At 45.5% G+C, this 19,948-nt stretch overlaps 1 protein-coding gene across 1 annotated transcript in view; it reads left to right on the top strand.

Moving 5' to 3' along the window:
• Positions 1–13,699, top strand: part of LOC142570341 (synaptogenesis protein syg-2-like) — a 125,510-nt gene extending 111,811 nt beyond the window's left edge. The window contains exons 11-13 of the mRNA XM_075678728.1: positions 6,378–6,442; positions 10,961–11,180; positions 13,343–13,699. Of these exons, the coding sequence (XP_075534843.1) occupies positions 6,378–6,442; positions 10,961–11,061 (166 nt within the window). The 3' untranslated portion in view covers positions 11,062–11,180; positions 13,343–13,699. The remainder of the gene's footprint in view (positions 1–6,377; positions 6,443–10,960; positions 11,181–13,342) is intronic.
• Positions 13,700–19,948: the final 6,249 nt, after the last annotated feature.

Below are 19,948 nucleotides of genomic sequence, written 5' to 3'. Positions count from 1 at the left end.
CAAAGAGACAATGCACTCTTACCTGTTTCACTGAGGCACTCAGGAAATGCGTTTCGCTTGACGGCGGGCTCTCTCTTATGCAAACCGGGCATCCTGGTGCGATGGTTGTGGCTGCATATTTATGACTTTGATGGTGAAGGGTTTGTTTTGACGATGCAGACTCTGGACCAGAACAAATATGAATACCTAACTCTGTTCGAACACCGATTCCAGCAAACCTGTAAACTAGAGAGCCTCGTTCACTCCCATTTCGGATATCTGCAGGGCATGGGTCAATACAGTGACGAATTAATCGCAACACGAAACAACTTTTTGTTGTGTTTCGTTCTTGTTTTCTTTTAATTCTGCAGTACAAACATCTAAGATTATGAACAAGCCCCATTTTTAATAGTTCACGCTTATAGTTGTCACGGTAGACTGCCCACCTGGTGAAACCGTTCTTTTTCACTTGGCTCACGAACATGGAAAGCTACTGGCTTTGAACAGCTGCAGTCAAAGTTGAACGTTACGCGGTAGATGAGTGTAAAACCCAAGTTATGGATAGCCAAGTTGAAAACCAATGTAGCAGTTACAGCCGTGATGCTCCTTTGTCTTCTATTACGTTCCTCGAGCTTTTCATAGTAACAAAAAACATTTATAAGTGTTACAAAAGAAACAAAAAATACGAAAGAACCAGCGCTGTGTCTGCAATCTGCACTCCCCTCAAGCACTGCGCGAAGCCCGCTCTTATAGTAGATTAGGATATTGCGCATACGATTGTGTAATTATCGCGCAGTGAAGCATGTTGATCAATATTCCGCGGCGTGCATTAAAGCCTGAGAATGTCCTGAACCCCACACGTCCTACAAATCATAGCTGGGGAGAGGTAACGAATGTTTAAAAGAGCTTGGTTGTTCAGCACCTGGAAAGTGTTTGTTGCGACACTATTCTTATGAAGTGGTTTAATGAGCGCATATTCGGAATGTCTAAGCAATTTGCTATGATTTAAAGAAGACAATGCTAATAAAAGCATTTCGTCGGGCAAAAAGAGCATGCCGTTAGTTAGAACCAGTTTGAATTGAGGTACAAGCAGTTGATCGCAAACTTATCCTATGGCATGACGGAATAGTTCTGTGGAAACTCGTAAGGTGGAGATAAGCAAATAATTAAGGGAAAATGAGAGATCCACCCACTCGTAGTAATTGCTACAAAGGAAACCCATACGGGTTCATCGAAAGAAAAGCTTCGCAGTTGAAGAAAAATTCGTCCTGGTCCGGCACTCGAACCGGAACTACAGTATTACGTCCAAGTCTTGCCATTGCTTCGAGTTGCTGACAAATTCGACTTCGCCCTGCCATTCGCTAGCCGCCTCGTTAGCTCAGATGGTAGAGTGGCTGCCACGGAAAGGCGGTGGTTCCGGGTTCGAGTCCCGGACCAGGACGAATTTTTCCTCAACTGCGAAGCTTTTTTTTCGACCAGGCTGTATGTATTTCCTTTCTAGCAATTACAATGATTGGGTTGATGTCACATTTTCCCTTAATTATCCCTTGGAACTGCGAAGTCGTGCTCGCCCTTCCAAGGCAAGCGCGAAGGCGTGACTATTACGCACACGCAAAAGGCATTATCCTGTACAGGCGCTGAATAATGACACAACTGCTGCCAAGGCAGTAGTATTGCAATGGCATAGTACAGCAGCAAATCTAACGTGGCCCACAGGGCATAAAGACTCACCTGTGAATGATTGACCTAGTCTCGGAATCGCTGTTGATGCGAAAGCATCCACATATCTCCGGAGTCGTGGCGCGCTGTCGTTGCTTGCAGACAGACGTTGGAAGCAGACTGGAGAAAAAAAAATATAGAAAAAAGATGCTGGTGGGTACGAAATGCACACTTGACCATTATCGCCCTCATCGCCAGCCCCACAGGCGGCTGTCGCGTGTCGTTTGCGACTTCTCCGAATAGACGCCATAACGAGTTCATTAGTCGTCCTAACTGCTCGCAACTGCTCTAAGCCAAGCCACGAAGATCCCTTATGCAGCAACCGCAACGGCTATCTCGACGCGCGGTACGCTTTCTCCACGCATTATGTATAGGCTTTCAGTTGCAGCCTATGACGAGAAGTACCCATGCCACGTAGGCACACATTGCGGTATTCATGAACGTGTGCCTAAGTCTGGTGCAGCTTTGGTGGAGCTTCACGATGCAAAAACTGGCGGTACGTACTCCTCTTTCAGCGAGACCATTTGTCTCCCAACAATTATCCTTCACAGCATCTCACACGTCTTGGCATGCCTCCTGGTTGGCAGCTGCTGCTAGATGACGTTGTACAGACTGCGCTGTGGCCTGCCATCGCGCCTAGATGTCGTTCGCCCGGCCATCACCGGCTAGTTGTGGTGCCGCTCGCGTGAAGTCCACGAAGCAGGGAAAAAAAGTTAGACTTTGTTGATCTAAGATAAGAGATACGTAAAGCTCGCGATAGATCCCAGTGCTTCCGTGCACATATTCATATTAATCTCCTGAATGGTGCAAGTGGGGCCTGCATAGCGTGGAGCGCTAACGTGAAAACGCTACTACAAGTGCACAGCGGGAATTGAAAATGTGAGAGCGGGAATGTACCACCACTGCCGCTGAATTAGGAGAAGTGGTGCGGAAGGCTGAGCCACTTCGGCGTGAACGGGTGAGCAAACGAGTGGCATATACATAATAGGTATATTGCTGGCCACCCGCCGTCTGTGAGAGCCGGACCAGCCATGGCTAACGAAAAGAAAATCGGTGGTAGCAGAGGCTGTTTGTTTTCAATGAAAGCAGTTTATTTTATTTTATTTTTTTACTTCAGACAATACCCACAGCTGCTTTGATGACATTATTGTGGGGTACACGAAGATTTATGAAATAAATCCGCAGTCTTGGGCTCAATCAAATCTGCTGGTAACAAATTTCATTCCGAAATCGTTTTGGGGAAATAAAGAATTTTTAGAAGGTCGATCCTGAGGATGCAAGGCTGAATTTTAAGTTTGCGATCCAAATGGGAGGACTCATAATGCACTCATCGTATATAATCTGAACCATTGATTCTCGTTTGCTTGTTATGAATTGAACAAACGAATTTAAGCCTAAAATTATCTCTTCACTCTTTTAACGATTGCCACTTAAGGTCTCTCTCTCTCAAGTGCATCCTATTTACCTTGCGAAACGGGTCCCACACAGGGCAGGCATATTCCAGTATACGGGCACTATAACGTAAAACTATTGCAAACTTTTCTATTACAATTCTGAAATCAACCCTCTGCGATTGGTCAAAAAATTTTCGGGCCACCCCCGCTTCGCCTGTCTGTCAGGCGTTGTCACGAAAGCTGCGATACCAAACAAAAGAAAAATAATTCTTCCTGATTCGACGCCTTTTTGCTATGAGACGTCGGCTAGTGGCCAAAAGTTTTCGGGCCGCACCCACTTCACCTGCCTGTCACGCGACGTCACAAAACCGCGAAAACTGGCGGCGTCAAAGTGTCGAGCACGCGTTAAAGGTGCATTAATATTAAACTGAATTTTGGGGCCTTTTAACGTGAAACTATTCCAATATGCTTTTATTACAATCTCCTGACATCAAATTTGTGGTAACCGCCGACCTAAGCATTGGGCGGTGACACGCAGGGTTGTTTGAACAGACCAATAAAACGCTCTCCTCCTCCTCTCCTCGGACTGCGCCGTTCCGAAAGGAATAGAAGATGGCTGCCTGCTGATCGCTCACGCACTGGCTACTCGCATCTGCCAGAGAGCATGGGTTTCTTTGCGTATAATAAAACTTCTTGCGTTGCAGTATATTTTCGAACCCTTTCGGCCTGTTTACGACGTCGCTCTGCCTACTCATCCTTGCTAAGGATCCGTTTTAGCGGCATTATTAACATTGCACGCCGCCGCGGTTTTCGACCAGCCACTGCAAGCTAAGTAAGAAGAAGCACACGAATCGCAGACGCCGGCACCACCCTTTTTATCCTGCTATTTTTACGGCCCTGGCTCGGCCCCATCGAAACCCCCTATACTTGAGCGTGCTCCTCGCCTCTCATCAGCCGATTGGTAGAGCGGCTGACAAGCTGATGTTAGAGCGGCGGCCCCGGACAGGCGGTGGTTCCGGGTTCGAATTCCGGTCCAGGACGAATTTTCGTTCAACTGCGGGGCTTTTCATTCATGTCTGATTTCCCCTTAAATTATTACTTCTCTCCACCTTGCGGCTTTCCGCAGAACTATTACTTCAAACTCTTGCCTTTGCTTCGAGTTGTTGACAAATAGACTTCGCCCTGCCATCTGCTATCCACCCGGTTGGCTGAGATGATAGAGATGATAGCTGGTCCCAGGTTCGAGTCCCGGACCAGGACAAACTTTTGTTCAGGGCTTTTCTTTCAGGGAACCCGTATGGATTTCCTTGAAAGATTAGAAGCAGTAGACGACCGAGGATGATTCCTTGGGGCACACCAGATGTCATATGAGCGGAAGATTAATTAGAACTTTTAGCATAAGTGAACTGAGTTTTTGCGATAGAAAGTTTTTAATCCAGGCGAGTAAATTAGGGTGGATGTTAAGCTGTGCTAATTTCACCCCGTGGTGAGGGACCCGATCAAATGCCTTTGAAAAATCCAGAAATGCTGCGTCGACCTTTAAGCCCGCGTCAAGTGATAAATTGTAAATCGTTAACAATACCAACGAGTTAGTGTCACAGGAAAAAGCCTTGCGGTAGCCGTGCTCTTATTTGAAAATAATGTTATGATATTCGAAGTAGCTAATTACTTGTCTGTGAATGACATGCTACGAATGACAATAGCGGTGCACTATTATGTTCACAGATTGCTTTCTATTATATATTCAATTTTTATTGTTGCCTTGCGACCACGAAAAGAAGCCAAGCCACCTCTGTCGCCTCGACCAGCAACTTTTAAACGTGGTATAATAAATTACAACAAGTTCTGAGACTTTGCGTGCTAAAACCTTGGTCTGATTATGAAACACGGCTTAAGTGTGGGGACTCCGTGTCCATTTTCAGCACTTGGGATCCTTTATTTGCACATTAATCTAAGTACACAAACGCTTTTGCAATTCGCCCCCATTGATTTGCGGTCACTCTGCCGGGTTGGAACCCGGGACCTCGAGCACAGCCGCGAAACACCATATATCTACTAAGCTACTACTCAGGGCGAGGGCGGTTCATTAGCAATGAATAAGATTAAATCAAAACAATCCTTACGGTATAGGGAATAAAAAAAATTGGCGTTTTACGAGTTAAAATCACGATCTGATTAGGAGGCAGACCATAGTGGTGGACTCTGGATTATTTTATTCCAACTCAAGTTCTTTAATGGGCATCCAATGCACGGTACAATGGCGTTTTTGCATTTCACCTCCATCAAAATGTGGCTGCTGTGACCGTATTGGCTTATCTTCTAAACATAGACATTTTCATTCACCACATATGCGTTACTAACAATATATTCGGCTGCCCTAAAACTAAACATGAAGCATAAGAGCGCGTAATGTCTCACTATTCCTTCAATAGCTAACAACAAACGTACTGTCTTCAGGGATACGAGAGAGTCTTGCAGGACACAGCCGGACGACGATACAGACATTTTAGCTTACGCTTCCAGCTAAGATCGCATAAAAGTGACTGCCTATGTATTGTGTCTTGTGTGTACCGAGTGCGTTACACTGTACGTAACAAAACGTACCAGTGTACTGTGAAAGGGCCTTCAGCTTCGCGAGGAAACGGGCTGTCATAATTAATATCTTCGACGTATTTAACAAGCCACGCTTCGAAGAGCGCGTATCTGTTTCGTATTTTGGATGTTTCCCGCGCTTTCGTTCTTTCTCGGAAAAACCAACGAGGCAAAGCTGAGCACGAAACAAATACTTGATTCGAGGTTATTTAAGGTGCTTTACAACTTTGTAATTGACATGTTTGTGATTCAAGTAATAAATAAATAGTTCACTAATTGAAAACAATTAATTAATCATTACTTCGTGACGAAAAACATACTGGCTGTAAGTACACACGACTGACGCTACTATGCAGTCGGCAGGATTTCTCTAGAGCTCTTGTTTTTTTTTTGTTAAATCTTGATCCAAGTTTTCTGGGACACCCGGTATGCACTAAGGTGCATTTTTTATGTCGGGCTTTCATTGTATGCAGTTCCGTTATTTGCTGTCAAATGCGCAGTGTGCAAAAGTATTTATACCGCTGCTCTCTTGCAGCAGGAGGACGAACCAAGTATCGTCATTGTGAGCTCTGCCTCTTCTAAAATAAATAGAGCTTGCCCGACAAGAAGCTGCTAAAAAACGCATTGTTATAAGCTTGGGCCACTTAGCCTGCAGAATTAAAACACGTCTCTTGTGGTAAATTTCTTTTGCAGTGCAGCCAATTGCTGTCAAAATCAGGAGAAACAGAGGCCTTCTTTCCACGACGATGTGAACGCAGGTGTGTATTTATACATTTTCTTGAGTTACAAAGCGTCAATTTTAGTCAGCGTAAGGCCGAGTGGATTCAGTTCAGTAGAAATTTGGTGAGCCTGTGTCCAAGTGAGCACTAAGAAAAAACATATATTTTGGGAATTAGTCTGAGTAAATTTACCGAGCTATGGGGACAGCTTGAAGCACTTAGCAATTCTGAATTTGTTCAACGTACTCCAATAATACACAGCGAATTCCTGCGTAGGTTCAACTGAATAAGCTCAGCACTTCGCAAACAGCAAAGCTTTTAATCCCCTACTAAGTATCAAGAACGTCACTTAGCACAAATTTAATATCTTACAGCGGCCGCATAAAGAAAAAGAACCATACAACAATAAAATTACTTCACAGCGTTCCGTCGAGGACGCACGTTATTTACACTAAATAGCAACTTCACACGCTTTATATAGATTTGAAACGACGCAGTTGTAAAAACCACGTTAGCTGCAATACATAATTTTCTGGTTTTTAGTTAATACATAAAACATGACTAATTATCCCTCAGACACTTCCGCGTTTCAACAGCTGTCGTACTTGACCTACCCAAACTGACATATCCTCTAGATTTCATTATGCAAGCTCCAATATAATTGTTCATCCACCTCTGCAGCGGATGTTTTCTGCCACATAGGCTTACGGTATTGCAGAAAAAAGTATAGAGGGCTACGCGCAATAAAGAAGTCGCTGTTTCGCCCGCTGGGCGAAACATTGATTGCGACAGCAACTAATTAGACAGCTATACGAAGTAAGGTTAGTCGTTTTATCAGCTGCAGCAACTGCTGTAAACATTCGCTCACTAAACAAATTAACAAGTACGTTGTCAGGTGCGCAAAACCAAACACGAACACAGCTCACTCGATGACCGCAAACACTCGCTTTCAGCCCACTGCCGCGATGATTACCGGCAGCAGCGGTGAGCGAGTTCCCCTTCCTGCTCCCTCTCGCTTAACACGAACCAGGCACGCGAGAACCTAGCGCACACACAGCCATCAGCTATATGCAGCTATATGCAGCCGTCTAGCCTTCGAAACCTGCGCAAATTACCTCCAAGATAGGACGTGCGCAGCTGCGCTCAGCCACCGCAGCTCGAGCAGAAAAGGGCATGCGCACTGGTCTATTCTCCCCTCACCCCCTCCTTGCGCACGCACATCTCTCCGCTTCCCCCTTCGAGCGCATGAGAAGACCGTCCTCACGCTCTTCACCTTCCTTCCTTGAGAGCGCGACAGGCATGTGCACCACCGCATCAAGCGGCCATCCTTCCCTGCTCACCATTGCAAGATCTCGCTCGTACCTACAGCATACGACTTGCGGCATTTGGAACATCACAGTGACGCCGACGCAGGCGACGAAAATTTCGCTAGAGTGTTCATATCATTGTTATCGCCATAAAAGAGCGATCGCTCAAAGCAAATCAATCACTTCTAGAAACTTCAGCGAGGCCTCCGTCAAGGTTCCCCCGTCGTTCCCATAGTGGACGTAAATTTTCCCCGGAGCAGCGGCCAGCTTAGCGGGGCATACCATCTCCCAGCCTCCTAGGGCCATGGTTGCCCGACTCCGCCCAACGTCAAGCGTAAAGCATTACCGAAGTAAAACGCTGTCTATAGAACCGCTGCTCTTGTGACAGTTATCGCGATCAACGATTGTTCATTTTTCTCGTCGCCTTTTCTTATTCTGCTCTACGCGTGCTTTTGGGACCGGTCGCCCGCTGTGGAGGTCGCAGTTTTCGTACTTGTGCGTTGTATAAAGGAGCAGCAGTGTTACCGCGACAGCGTTAAGAAACCCCTGCCGCAGAAAATCCAGCGTCGGCGGTGGCCTCCCGCGTAGACGTGCGGCGTCCGGCGCCATACGTCGCATCGGAGAAAGAATCATTTTCGAACCGCACATAGTTAGGCCGTTCCTGTGACACAAGAAATTCATTGAATTGAATTTCTCAAGCTAAAATACGGTATAATAACAAGAGCTTGGTGGCGCAACCCACCGCCCCGTTCCATAGGGGACGCTCATTACATCCGTCCATCCATCCGTCCGTCCGTCCGTCCGTCCGTCCGTCCGTCCGTCCGTCCGTCCGTCCGTCCATCCATCCATCCATCCATCCATCCATCCATCCATCCATCCATCCATCCATCAATCGCGGGCTCTTGCGAGCGTTTCCCGATAAAATTACGGCTACATACGCTGAAGTTGCCGAGAAGCGTGACAAGCAGTCTGTGATATCTGAATGCTATCGCGTTCCATTCTTAAATGCGAAGTTTCAGTGACTTACACATTTTTTTCCGCTTTGAAGATTTGCACGTTGAACATGTTTTTTATTTAAAGCGAAGCTTTCTTTACAAATCCTCCCATGCTTTTCTGAACAAGGCTGCTGGGTGCTACTGTCGTGCCGAATAGCTCACCCGTTTAAAAAAAAGGTTTTACGTGCCCCTGTGGTGGGATCATACCTGCGTCCCCCAGCACTGCAGACCAATGATCTAACCATTAGGCCACAATTGCAGTAACACCGCTGACCTATCATGCTAACGCCAGCTACCTCTTTGAGATTATCGCCGCGTGTGTCACACTGCGCAGCCCAGGTGCGCGAGCGCATATGCGTGCAGGCCAGTTTCATTTACGCCATTGACGCCGGGATAAATAGGACAAACTTACAGCATTTAGTTAACCGCTTCACGTAGATTACTAGATGTGCGTTGAAGCTGCATAATTTTGTTCTTCGTGTTAGCTGCGTGTACAGCATACAGGCATAGTCTCCCGTAGCGCTGTAGTTCAGGATGACACCCATACTCGCCCTCTATGTATATGTGTTAGTACTTCCCGTCTCCCTGAAAGCTATGACACCGCAACCCGATGCCTGTTCGCGTCTGCTTTCACGCCTCATTCTCCCTCGCAAAAGCGTTGTTGCATATGTGTTGCATAAGTCTGGGGCAGTGTGTTTAAGACATGTCCCCATATTTTATTTTCCTGCTTAACGAAGCTCTGTTTGATGTTGAAGTAAGAAGGCACGGAATTATGCACAACGTACTTGACGTACAGGCATACACTTGCAAAATCACTCATCAGTCGACTCACTTCGACTGAGACCTACGTGGGAGTTTGGGTCGGAGTAAGGCCGGTTGAGCAGAATATCGGTGAATCTGTATGCTAGGGAGTACAGCAGCGTATAATTTAAGTTAGGTTTAGGACAAGAAGGCTCTAAGCTATAGCTAAGAACGTATTTTGTGAGTGTGCCTGAGTGAAATTTCTTTATTTTGCCAATCTATGGATGTAAGGATAAGGAAACTGCGGAGGTTTCTCTCGCTAAATTTTGGAACAATTTTCTGCTGCAGATACGCAGCCAGCCAGATAATTAGCGAGAGAGTGAATGCATCCCCCTCCTTTTTTTTCATTTGACACTTCTCCATACCTCTAAGAGATTCGTCAGCGGAGCGGAACAAGGATGAGGACATTAATAACAGGAGGAGTGTTTCTATTAAAGTAATGAACCAACTAGCCCAGACTAATGCTTTGATCGAACATATTTCTTCCCAATTCTGATCTATCCGTGTTTCTACTTGCTGCCTTAAACCTATGGTTTCTCCGACACGAAGCATTGCTGAAATCGGCAATCCAGTGCAAACTTCGATAGCTATTTAGGCATTTATGATTGGGAAACCAGCTGTAAAGAAATGACCATGTCCGTGTGCCGCGTCGAACAGCAAGGCCTATTCACCAAGCAACATAGCTGAATATATTGAGTTGCACTTCTTTTCATACGTAGTCAGTCTCTGAAAATGAATGTTGGGCTTTTTGTAAAATTGGTAATGAAGTGTATGGCCTCTTCTTTAGAAATAAAGGTCGCTCCAGCAAATATGTGCTGTAGAAGAGTAGTGTTTTGGATTTTTTGCTACATCAGTATTGTTATATCGAGTAAAGCTGTACAAGTGCGAACCCAAATTAAATACCTGTATACTGTGGTTCAACATCCCGAAATTGCGCAGCGCGTTTTAAGGGTCATAGTAGTGCAGGTCCACTTAACAATTTAGACCACATTGGGTTATATAGCGTTCAGCTAAGCCGATGTAGTCAAGCGTTTTTACAGTTCTCCGCCATCGAAATGAGCCCACTGAGGCTGGAAATTGAAACCGCGACCTCGTTCTGCACTGAACCACTTCGGCAAGACCAATGAGAACCTGAAGAGAAACTTTATTCATTAGCAAAATAGTCGCCAACGGAGCACGACAGCTTCCTCGTTCTTATAATTTATTTCTAGCTGCCAAACATCAAAAGCCTGCTGATCTTTGCTGAATGATCCCATACAATGCCAGATTACAACAGGTAGAACCACGTATTCATGAGAGTTGCTGGAATAAAGTCCTGGCATCTTAATACGATGCAATTTTTGTCCAGAGGAATTAGCACAACCTTGACTCGTTCACATTCTTTTCCTTTAACATGTACGTGACGTGAAATTCAGACCGAAGTTACGTATCAATCGACCTCTTCTATTCACTAGGCCGTCTGCCAGATGGAGCGATCTCAACCACCGGTGTCGATGTGCTGGCTATTGGCATCCAGGGAGCTGACCGTCTACGCCATGCGGGCAACCTCGATTAGGACCTTGCTCGCGAGCGCCTGACACCATGGCGAGCGCCTCCGGTGCTTGGCATGCAGCATGTTTTGTAACAGGCAGCCGGAGACGCCCATGGAAGATTCGTGGACACTGGAAATACACTGTGGGTGACATTCTCAGTATCCGTTCATACTTGAACAGACCAATTATCGGTACTGTAAAATGAAGGCATCAAGGGAGATAATGCTTGCTAAACACGAAAGGAACAGACAAATAGAAGCCGCATTCTGGCTGCGTTACTTGCTGACATACTTTAACTTCCGAATTGACTTCGGCTAACCTCACTGTCTTTCCTTCTTTATATCTCTCTTTTTCTCGCTTTTGAATAACGTTACGTACAGCCAGATATCTCGACGTTTTAACTGCGGACGCTCTGCTAATGCAGTGGACAGCCAAGTGAATGAAAATAACGGCAGTATCAAGTTAGCGCACCAATAGTATACCTTCGACTCACTCCGTTATCACGGGCTCATATCGTCGGCATGCTGTCGGCTACCATCGATCAGAGGTCGCAACACTTGCAGCAGGAATATGAACATAGTTGCAAGGAGGTCAGAGGCATCGCCAACGAGTGAGAGACAGACGATCGTTAATTAACAGTATGACTAGCGACTGTCGAATCGTATGCCCTTGTCTCGACATGGAACGTCTTGTCCAGGGCTTCATGTTCCTCACGAAGTCGAAAAAAAAACGAACAGTCTACACTAGAAACGTTCGAGTGATAACACTGTGCATATTTTAAAGCCAAGAAATTATTTCAATAATTATGCCTATGACGACGCTCTACGAGATGAAGAGTTGCCAATAATGCCCGTAAATCTTGTTTTGCACCGTAGAGAAAAATGCAAAATTGCTAACCTCTTCTTTTGCGAATATAACTCAAAGCAAGGCGGTGTTCCTGGCTTAAAAAAAAATTATGGGGTTTTACGTGCCAAAACCACTTTCTGATTATGAAGCACGCCGTAGTGGAAGACTCCGGAAATTTCAACCACTTGGGGTTCTTTAACGTGCACCTAAATCTAAGCACACGGGTGTTTTCGCATTTCGCCCCCATCGAAATGCGGCCGCCATGGCCGGGATTCGATCCCGCGACCTCGTGCTCAGCAGCCCAACACCTGTTCTTGGCTTAACATGCACGTCGACAGAATTTCAGCTTAATTCGAGTAACTATTATAGATAACATTTGTAGTCTACTTACATAACACAAAATCATCTTTGCAGAACATATACTGGAAACTGAACCACTTTTATAAGAAGTCTAGAGAAATCTAGGGATTGTATTTGGCCGAGTTAGGAGAAAACTGCCTTAATAGGTTAGCAGCACTGTCTGAGCCTAACTAGCACTGCGACAAAATTTGAGCTTGATTTCAGTAGCTCAATATGTAGATATTTAAAATGGAGCTTAGAAATAAATTTGAACATATATTTTACCCTCTATTCAAATAACACAAGACAGTTATTTTTACAGAAACAATATTGCTTGATTGAGCGACCGCGAGAAATGCTTAAAGAAATCCTATGAATTTTATATCTTAGATAAGGCAAAATTAGCTTCGGAGGTTGGCGGTACTCGTACAACCCAAGGTTTCACAGGCCTTTTATGATACACACACATACGCAGAAAAGGAGATGAGAAATCGGGTAATACAAATAAAGGAACCTATTAGCGCATTGTTGCTGCAATAAATCATCCCGACATTGTATTCCACCATCTATGCAGTGACGCCAACAATAACGAAAAAGACTCGTTACGTCTGCGCACTCACTTGCGCCCACGTAATGACATGACTATATTGTTTACCAATATGTCGTTTATACCGGTGCCTTTGTGGAATTATGGTTTATGGGAATATGTGTTCCACATATATTTGTGTGCCTTTTATAACAAAATTGATATTCATAGCCTGAATGTGCACGTTTTATTATTGACGTACAATTGAATGATGCCAAGGTCGTATCAAACAAAATCACTGTTGGAGGCTATTCATGAGGCTTTGCGCACCCATTGATATATGCATCTGTATTCTGCTGACCACTTGGCGTAAAAGCTTTTCACGGCATACCATTGCCTTTTCTCTGTATAAGAAAAGTTGTGTAACATAAGACTTTTATAGAGCTTAATTGGAGAACCAGCATCACCCTCTGTTCTCGCCGCCGTACAAGTAACACTAAAATGGCTAGTAGACTGACATCACCAGAACATGTCTTTTTTTTCTGTTGTTTGTGTGAATGAGTGTCGGTGTGATATTGTTGATTTTTGTGCAGTGGCCAGCATGCCCAACATGATCACTACGAGGGAAGCTGTCTTGCCCAAAGCAGGCTCTAATGCCACGCCGAAGATTTTCCGGTCCAAACTATGCGCCTCTTAGCCGTCCTAACGTGGGCCATCCCCGTTGTCGTGTGAAGGAACTTCTCACATCATAGCGAGTTTGTTGGACCACCTTCGCGTATCTTCAAGGCCCGCTTTCATCGTCACCATCGGTCGTCGACAATGCTCAAACTTGTGTCGTGCCTTAAAGCCTCTTCTCATTCGTGTCGACATGTTGAAGAACAATTCGGCAGCGGTGGACACTCGTCCTGTTGCCTATCTCTCGTTGGTGTAAATAAAGTTAACCCGTCAGAACAGCAGACATTCCTTGTCGTATTTACTTATGATTCTTTATGTATACCAGAGAAATATACATACGGTGTGGAGAATGAATAAACTCCATTGGTGGACCTCGACCCCATAAGGAGAAGTGTAAGAATGGTTTGCGATATATTGGCCCCTGAATGATTCTCCAAGGGCTTTTTAATGCGCCAGCAAGTGAAAGGGAGTTGCAGAAAGAAGAGTAAGAACCAAGGTGCGTACCCACCGGCGTTGTGTCTGTGTTTCTCTGCGTTTTTGAGCCATGCAGTGGTTTTGAGCCATGCAGTTTCAGCGGGTGACCTGCTGCTTCCAGAAAAGGACTATGGGTGCAGTATGTCGTATACACGATTGGTGTCAGGTTTGACAGAATAAATTAGGGATCGGGTGACTCCATAGAAATAAACTTTGTACAAACGTTCTGAGTCGTTAGGGGAGATCATTCTGATCATTTGTGACACATTTGAGTCCTCCGCGTAAAGCGTGTAATTTATTATAAGATTTTAAAGATGTATATTCCTCGCTACCGAGCGCAGCGACGCCGTTCCCTTTATTTTGGAGCCGCCCCACCCCCACTGACGTTGTTTGGCCCAACTGACGTCAGTTGGGTGAGCTACTCGATTGGCTACCGAGGTCGCGTCATCAATAATTTTTCCGACGCTATGGTGAACACACGTTGTCCGTAATAGTTGGAAATTGAGTGAATTTGTTTCTATAACAATATTCAACAGAAAGAGAATACACAACGACAATTTCTCACTAGACTTAAACACTTCCGGCACACAAATGTCGTCTGCTTCTGCTTACGAAGTTCTCCATGCTGATGCCAGCAGCTAGGTCAGTCTTGGTATCGAGCTTTCTTTTTTCTAGCACATTGGATCGCCCTTGTTGCGTTGTGTGCTGCAAATTTAACGATCGTCGACATGTCAAGTCACGGCGTCGCGTCCCTCTGTAAGGAAACATGCGAACAGAGTGGCTGCAGCGCGTCGGGCTGTCGGTATCCGATCGGCACCAGCATCTACACGTTTGCGGCTGTCACTTCATGCCGAAGTATTACTACCACAATAGAGAGCTTTAGCGTGTCCGGTATTCGGGTAAACGCCGGCGCTAGCGCGGATGAGCGGAGGCGCAAACGTGAACTGCCTGCACGGTGCAGGCATCTGGTGGCACATAGCTCCACCCTACACAGAGTTAATATAGAAGCAACGAATTGTTTTCTACTTTGTTGCTGATGTAAGATTTCGGCAGGAGCGTATCAAGAGGAATTTCATTTTTTAAACAATTTAAAGGTTTTACACTTTATTACTGCACTATTAGCTCTGTGTTTGGCTGGTTAAGTTCTGCGCCACCGAGATTGCTGGGCCATGTAGGCCCATCAGTCCGCTGAAGTACGCCTACGCTCAAGTATCTAAAGCTCCTTCATCACTACGGTAGTAGTATGGAGGGCCTTTAGTTAACTCCTCCGCCCATCCTTCAAAACTCCCAGCTCGCTTGTTGTTACTGGAATACCGCATACGCTCGGCGCGGTAACAGAATGCTCGCAACGCACGCTGCTTGGATAGTTCTCGCTGTGGATCGACGGCCAGACAACTGGTAGTAGACAACACGACGTCGCATCGTGACGCAGAGCCAGTGAAGACGGAGCTTAGCCCCGATCACTCGGCGAACGAGTTGAGGGGGAAAAGCATGGCTATGGAGGAGGGTAACTTGTAATCGTCCGTAGCTGTCTTAATATCAGACGTTTCATTCAAATTCATATCATGAGAAGTCAACAAACACTGACGCCAAAGGAAACCTAGAGCAAATTACTTGTGCTTAAGAAATGAAGTAAAGAAACGATAAATTATAGGAAACTAAAGTGGAATGATCCTACAACATTTGCATTACGCGTGCGATGCTCTACCAACTGAGCTACCATGGCGCCGTTTCGCCGTCCACTTTCTTGGGTATTTACGTTTCCTAGTAGAACCCTGGGAGTGTTAGCCAGCGCCACCACTCACAAACCTTGGCGCCGACTGTGGGACATCCTTTCTGCCGCAGACGTCGCGAGAACGTGATCTATTTCGGTGAAGGCAACCGGTCAATAAACCCACACATGCTACTTGAAGGCATCAATGTTGCTGGATTCGAGACACTTGTTATGTAATAAACGAGAAGAAAGGGGGAAAGGGAACCGAGGGGCCGAATTTTTATTAGTCATATAATGAGAAGCCAACAAACACTGACACAAAGGACACCGTAAGGGAAATTACTTATGCTTAATAAATGGAATAAAGAAACTGGCAAATGAATGGCAGTGAAAGTGGATGAAATAAACAACTTGCCGCAGGGGGGGAACGATTCCACAACCTTCGCAATACGCGTGGGATCATTGTGGTATCAGTTGTGGGATCGTTTCCCACCTGCGGCAAGTTTTCTTTTTCATCCCCTTTCATTTCCATTTATATATCGTTTCTTTATTTCATTTGTAAGTACAAGTAATTTCCTCTATGTTGTTCTTGTTGTCAGTGTTGGCTTCTCATGATATGACTAATAAAAATCGGGCCCCTCGGTTAACCCTCTTTCTTCACTTAAATTGTGGCACGAATGTTTTACCGTAGCTGTACCCTACGAGGCTGAAAAATTTGTCCGAACCGCTTCAGGTACTCTTTAAAAGAAACTTTCCGTCATTTTTCTGTTTTCCAACGTAAAGTTCGTTTCATGCGAGGCGACCCCCTTCATGTTCCGCCAGTTAACATTCAGGGGACTACAGATCAAGCCTACTTTACTGAAACGACGTGGTGATACCAGCAGCCTCCGCGCTCTCACTAATCTCGTGTCCGCGCGCTGCCCCGAATTCCAGAGGCAACGCAGCCGCCTGTCGAGCTGACGAAACACAAGCTCGTAGAGCAGTATGGATGACCCCAAAACCTCTTACGGGTTTTACGACACATGGAGGGATCAAAGCAAGAGGCAGCTAGGGGCCATTAGACGGAGTCATAAACGCTATTTTTCTAATGTTTTGTATTTGTACTTTATTACAATAATTCAGGCTCGACGTCTGGCAGAAAATCGCCTGATGTATCACATGGACTGCCCACGGTATGAAAATCAAGCGTCGAGTGAAGGCACGTACCTCGAGAGAAAAGCAATTTCCGCAGGCTGTGACTGATAGTAATAAAGGAACACGGTGATGGTAGAAGAAGAGGAAAGAGAAGAAGAACGCCGCCATACTTGTGAAAGGTTCGGCATTTGCGCTTGCTTGACGCCGTCGATGTATCAAGGTGCTGATAACCTGCGCAGTTCTGAGGCGCTTCAAGCCGCCACAAGCCCACAAGGTTCGTATGTGGCTCATTTTAGTGTTGAACCTGCTGATGTTATCGAGTTGCAACATAATACGCTACAGTATATTGCTCAGATGTGTATCCATCGTTAGAGCTTGAACGAATTGTTTATTGTCTTGTAGGAATGTTTAATGTGAGTACTTTTTCTCAAGGGAGAAAGTAATTCAAACTCAAAGCTCATTATCTATGCCTGCAGTTTTCTTCATCCTCCTATTTTCACCTGCATTGTTCTGGACCTCCGCTTCGCGGTTTAATGGTGGTTACCGGCTTAACCCGAAACGAAAAGGCAGTGGGGGTTGCCCAGCATGTAATACCGAAATACCGAAGAAATAGCTCATATGCTACCTGTGTTTCATCCTGTTCCGTAGACACTTTGTAACACTATATTGAAGCCTGACAAAAGCAGACAGTTTTGCCCCGCGTGCACACAGTCGCATTATTAATAGGGATTAACGGCCATAAACTAGAACAGTGGGCCATGAGGTACGGCCACGCTCTCAGACTCCGGAATAATTCTGACCCCCTGCGGTCCTTTAAAGCCCATCTAAAGCACGGTACAGCAGTCTTTTTACATTCTATCAATGTCAGAATGTGGTGGCTGCGGCCGCCAGTCGAACGCGTGACCTCAGGCTCGCCAGCGCAAGGCTATAGCCACTGCGCGACCTCGGGGGGTTTTCAGTAAAACATGAAAAGCGGGCAGTGTGCCGGCAAATAAGGGCGTATTCCACAGCGCAAGCTCTTAAAAAGGACCATATTAAATGAAGGAATGCACAAATGAAAGGACACGCATTTATCAGCCTATACGCTGCTTCATTTGCAAGATACAGCGCAGAACACTACGCTCTTGCCTAAACTCCTAACCGACCCAGCTTTATGTGCAAACAGAAATGGAGCCTACAGTTAAGCATATGCTGAATGTATTTGCGCCGCACGCCTGTTGTGCGTATATTTATAATAATAAGAGAAGTTACGCGATGGTTGTCTTTTTACGCTGACTAATGACAGTTGTCAAGCGTCCATAACAGAACACCACCGAGTTATGGCACTTGCCGCTAAGAAATTGCGGCGCAGTAAAATAGTGCGTGTTGTACAGCGAAGCTATCAAAAGAGAGTTTCGTCGTTGTTGCCGTGCGGCGGGGGCGCACTCGACATCCCTTAGCAACGTAACTTGCTTCGGAGTCCCTAATTTTTGCTTTGAAATGCAATGATCAATAATTACAAAAGAAAAGTTACCTGCCGCATGTCTACCACAAATAGAAAACCACTACCTCGCGCGTTTTTTTTTTTTTTTTTAGCCAGTAATCCATAATTTGTGTTTCTCATGATGCGCTTCGCCGGCTCCACCTTGGCGGTTAGCTACATGAGTTTTTACGACTGCGGTGGTGAAAGCTGACGGTGCGGTCAGTATCAAATGTCAAATTGCATAATGTTAAGTGAAAGTCGTTTTTCGGCCTTCCTGGTTTTGCTAGGCGAATGCGCTCGTTTTTATTGGCAAGAATTGCGCGTATACGCATTTAATGTACATAATCACGACTAAGTTCTGCGTATGCTGCTAAAACATTGAATGTTTACATATGTGAGCCCACCTGTCTCACATTAATTGTACACGTCTTCAGCTTTGGAACCCATCATTGTAGATGTTGTTAATGTAAATCTATGTGAGTCAAACTCGACTACTTTTTAGTGATTGTTATGGAACTACAGTGCACTGGACGTGCATCTTCCGGCTCCTGTACGTATAGTGTACAGTGTACTGTAATTGGATTCCATTCGTCAACGTAGTAATAAACTTTTGCTAAACGCATAACGTTGATGAAACGTGGCAATCAATTAAGATCATGAAAGTTTTAAATGTGCTATGGGACACCATAAGCTTCCACTTTGAGCAGCCAGTAACACTGCCTTCGTGGGAACGCTGAAATTACCGCATCCCCAAGGAATCGGTGGGGACGCACAGGCAGCGTCGGTCATGGATCATTACCATAAGAACAACCACAAAATAGGCACGTTGTACTTCCAGCAATGGCGTAACAACTCACCTATACAGCTTCTCTGCCTTTGTTGTATTAGTGAGTCAGATCGGCACGCCTCTGCGAAGGATGTTTTTGAACCCTTTTTCGAATAGTACGTTCATATCAAGAAAGCAGACATTTTCGCCTCGGTACTGCAAGAGCAGTCATGAGTTACTAACATGTCGATTGACTTGTTGGTAATCTGTAGTGTGCAATACATGACGACCTTGACATTATTTTAACTCGTGCAGTCGCTTACGGTGCTCGCAGTATACAAGAGATCGATATCGGCTTCCGCTACCACGAGAGAGCCGTCACCGGTGTTGCGATTTAGACACCACTTCCAACCACCAGCTGGGCCTCCGCGCCGAAGCTTGTAAAGAACGAAGTGCGCCACTGAAAGCCAAGAAAATTTCCCTGCTGCGCAGAAAAATGTGCTGTGGTGGTCGCAAAAGGGAAATGATTGAGGTGGATAACAGATTGCAAGGGTCACACATAAAGCGGGTTTCGAAAAGACGGCACAGAAGAAGGCGCAATCACTAAAGGAAGCGCTAATTATGAACTAGAATATGTGTGAATGTGTCCCCTCGAAAGAGGGTTAAAGATTACGTGTGCTTTTTTAGTCCTGAGGAGTTGAAGAGCAAGTATTTATGCTCATTCAGTCTGCTCGAATGAGTATGAGACCGCTTTGTGTAGAAGCTGTGTCAAGAGAACGAGAATGCCATTGGAGTCTTGTATTTATCGATTTCTCGGTCGCGCTATCGCAGAAAGTGATTGCTAAAAACAAGCGGCGTTACCTGTCACGTGCAGGTGCAAAAGACGGCGACGTCGCCGCGACCAAGGCTCCTTTTACGCCGCCTGCTTTTTCCAGCAGCGCGGTAGCGAAGACGGAGTGTGTTGACCTCCACCG

The sequence above is a fragment of the Dermacentor variabilis genome, chromosome 2 (assembly GCF_050947875.1).
Source record: "Dermacentor variabilis isolate Ectoservices chromosome 2, ASM5094787v1, whole genome shotgun sequence".
Classification (NCBI taxonomy): domain Eukaryota; kingdom Metazoa; phylum Arthropoda; class Arachnida; order Ixodida; family Ixodidae; genus Dermacentor; species Dermacentor variabilis.
The sequence above is the reverse complement of the archived record's forward strand: the minus strand, read 5'-3'. Positions and strand labels throughout refer to the sequence as shown.